Genomic DNA, 978 nt, shown 5'->3' with positions numbered 1-978 from the left:
TACCCGCTCTACTTCCTGTGTCTTACTTACCTGTAGACGCTCTACATCCTGTATCTTACTTACCTGTAGACGCTCTACTTCCTGTTTCGTACTTACCTGTAGAAGCTCTACTTCCTGTGTCTTACTTACCTGTAGACGCTCTACTTCCTGTATCCTTCTTACCTGTAGCCGCTCTACTTCCTGTTTCTTACTTACCTGTAGACGCTCTACTTCCTGTTTCTTACTTACCTGTAGCCGCTCTACTTCCTGTGTCTTACGACCTGCAGCCAGACCGAGACGCGCGTGTGGGTGTGAGGGTGAGGGTTAGGGTTAGGTGTGTGTGGTGCTTCGTCGTTCTGTCCCTCCACATTCATGTTGTGTCAGCCATGATTCTGCAGCGAGGAGCTTCTGTTTTTTTCCTCTCTCGTCCTCTGTTCTAGCTCTCTCTCACTCTTGCCCTCTCTCTTCACCTCTCTCTTCACCTCCCTGCAGACTGGGCTCTATTGATTTAGGTAACCACGTGCGTGTGTGTTTGAGAGAGCGAGAGAAAGAAAGAGAGAGAGAGAGATAGATGTTCAAGATTCTTTTGCTGACTCATCTAATTAAACGCTGAATCATGCGAAAAAACGAGCATGCTGGGCAAACGCCTATTGACAACAGCGTTTCTTGCTCTCTCTCTGCCCCTCTCTTCCTCCATCCTCCTCTCGAACGTCCATGTGACCATGTGACCATGCGTCCGTGTCCTTCAATATAGTGTGTTAAAGGCATATTACCTTCGTTATCAAATTACTGCTCCAACTGCTTTGTAGTTAATCACATTAGTCAGTTTGAGGAAGACAACAGTGCGAAAAAGTTAGAGTCACTCTACCTAAGGGACTGTACAGTATTTTGATTGTGTGTGTGTGTGTGTGTGTGTGTGTGGGGGGTGGACAGGGGTGTGTAAGTGAGTGACCAGCCCGAGTTCTATATATAGCCCCTCCCTCCTCCCCCTCCTCTCTC

General features: G+C 47.9%; 1 protein-coding gene across 1 annotated transcript in view; it reads right to left on the bottom strand.

The window, feature by feature from the left end:
• Positions 1 to 239: 239 nt before the first annotated feature.
• Positions 240 to 978, bottom strand: part of fryb (furry homolog b) — a gene marked incomplete at both ends in the record, with an annotated part of 48,462 nt that continues 47,723 nt past the window's right edge. The window contains 1 exon segment of the mRNA XM_084437186.1: positions 240 to 260. Coding sequence (XP_084293312.1) covers positions 240 to 260 — 21 coding nt within the window.

The sequence above is a fragment of the Borostomias antarcticus genome (assembly GCF_949987555.1).
Source record: "Borostomias antarcticus genome assembly, chromosome: 1".
Classification (NCBI taxonomy): Eukaryota; Metazoa; Chordata; class Actinopteri; order Stomiiformes; family Stomiidae; genus Borostomias; species Borostomias antarcticus.
This window is presented reverse-complemented; position numbering and strand designations above follow the sequence as displayed.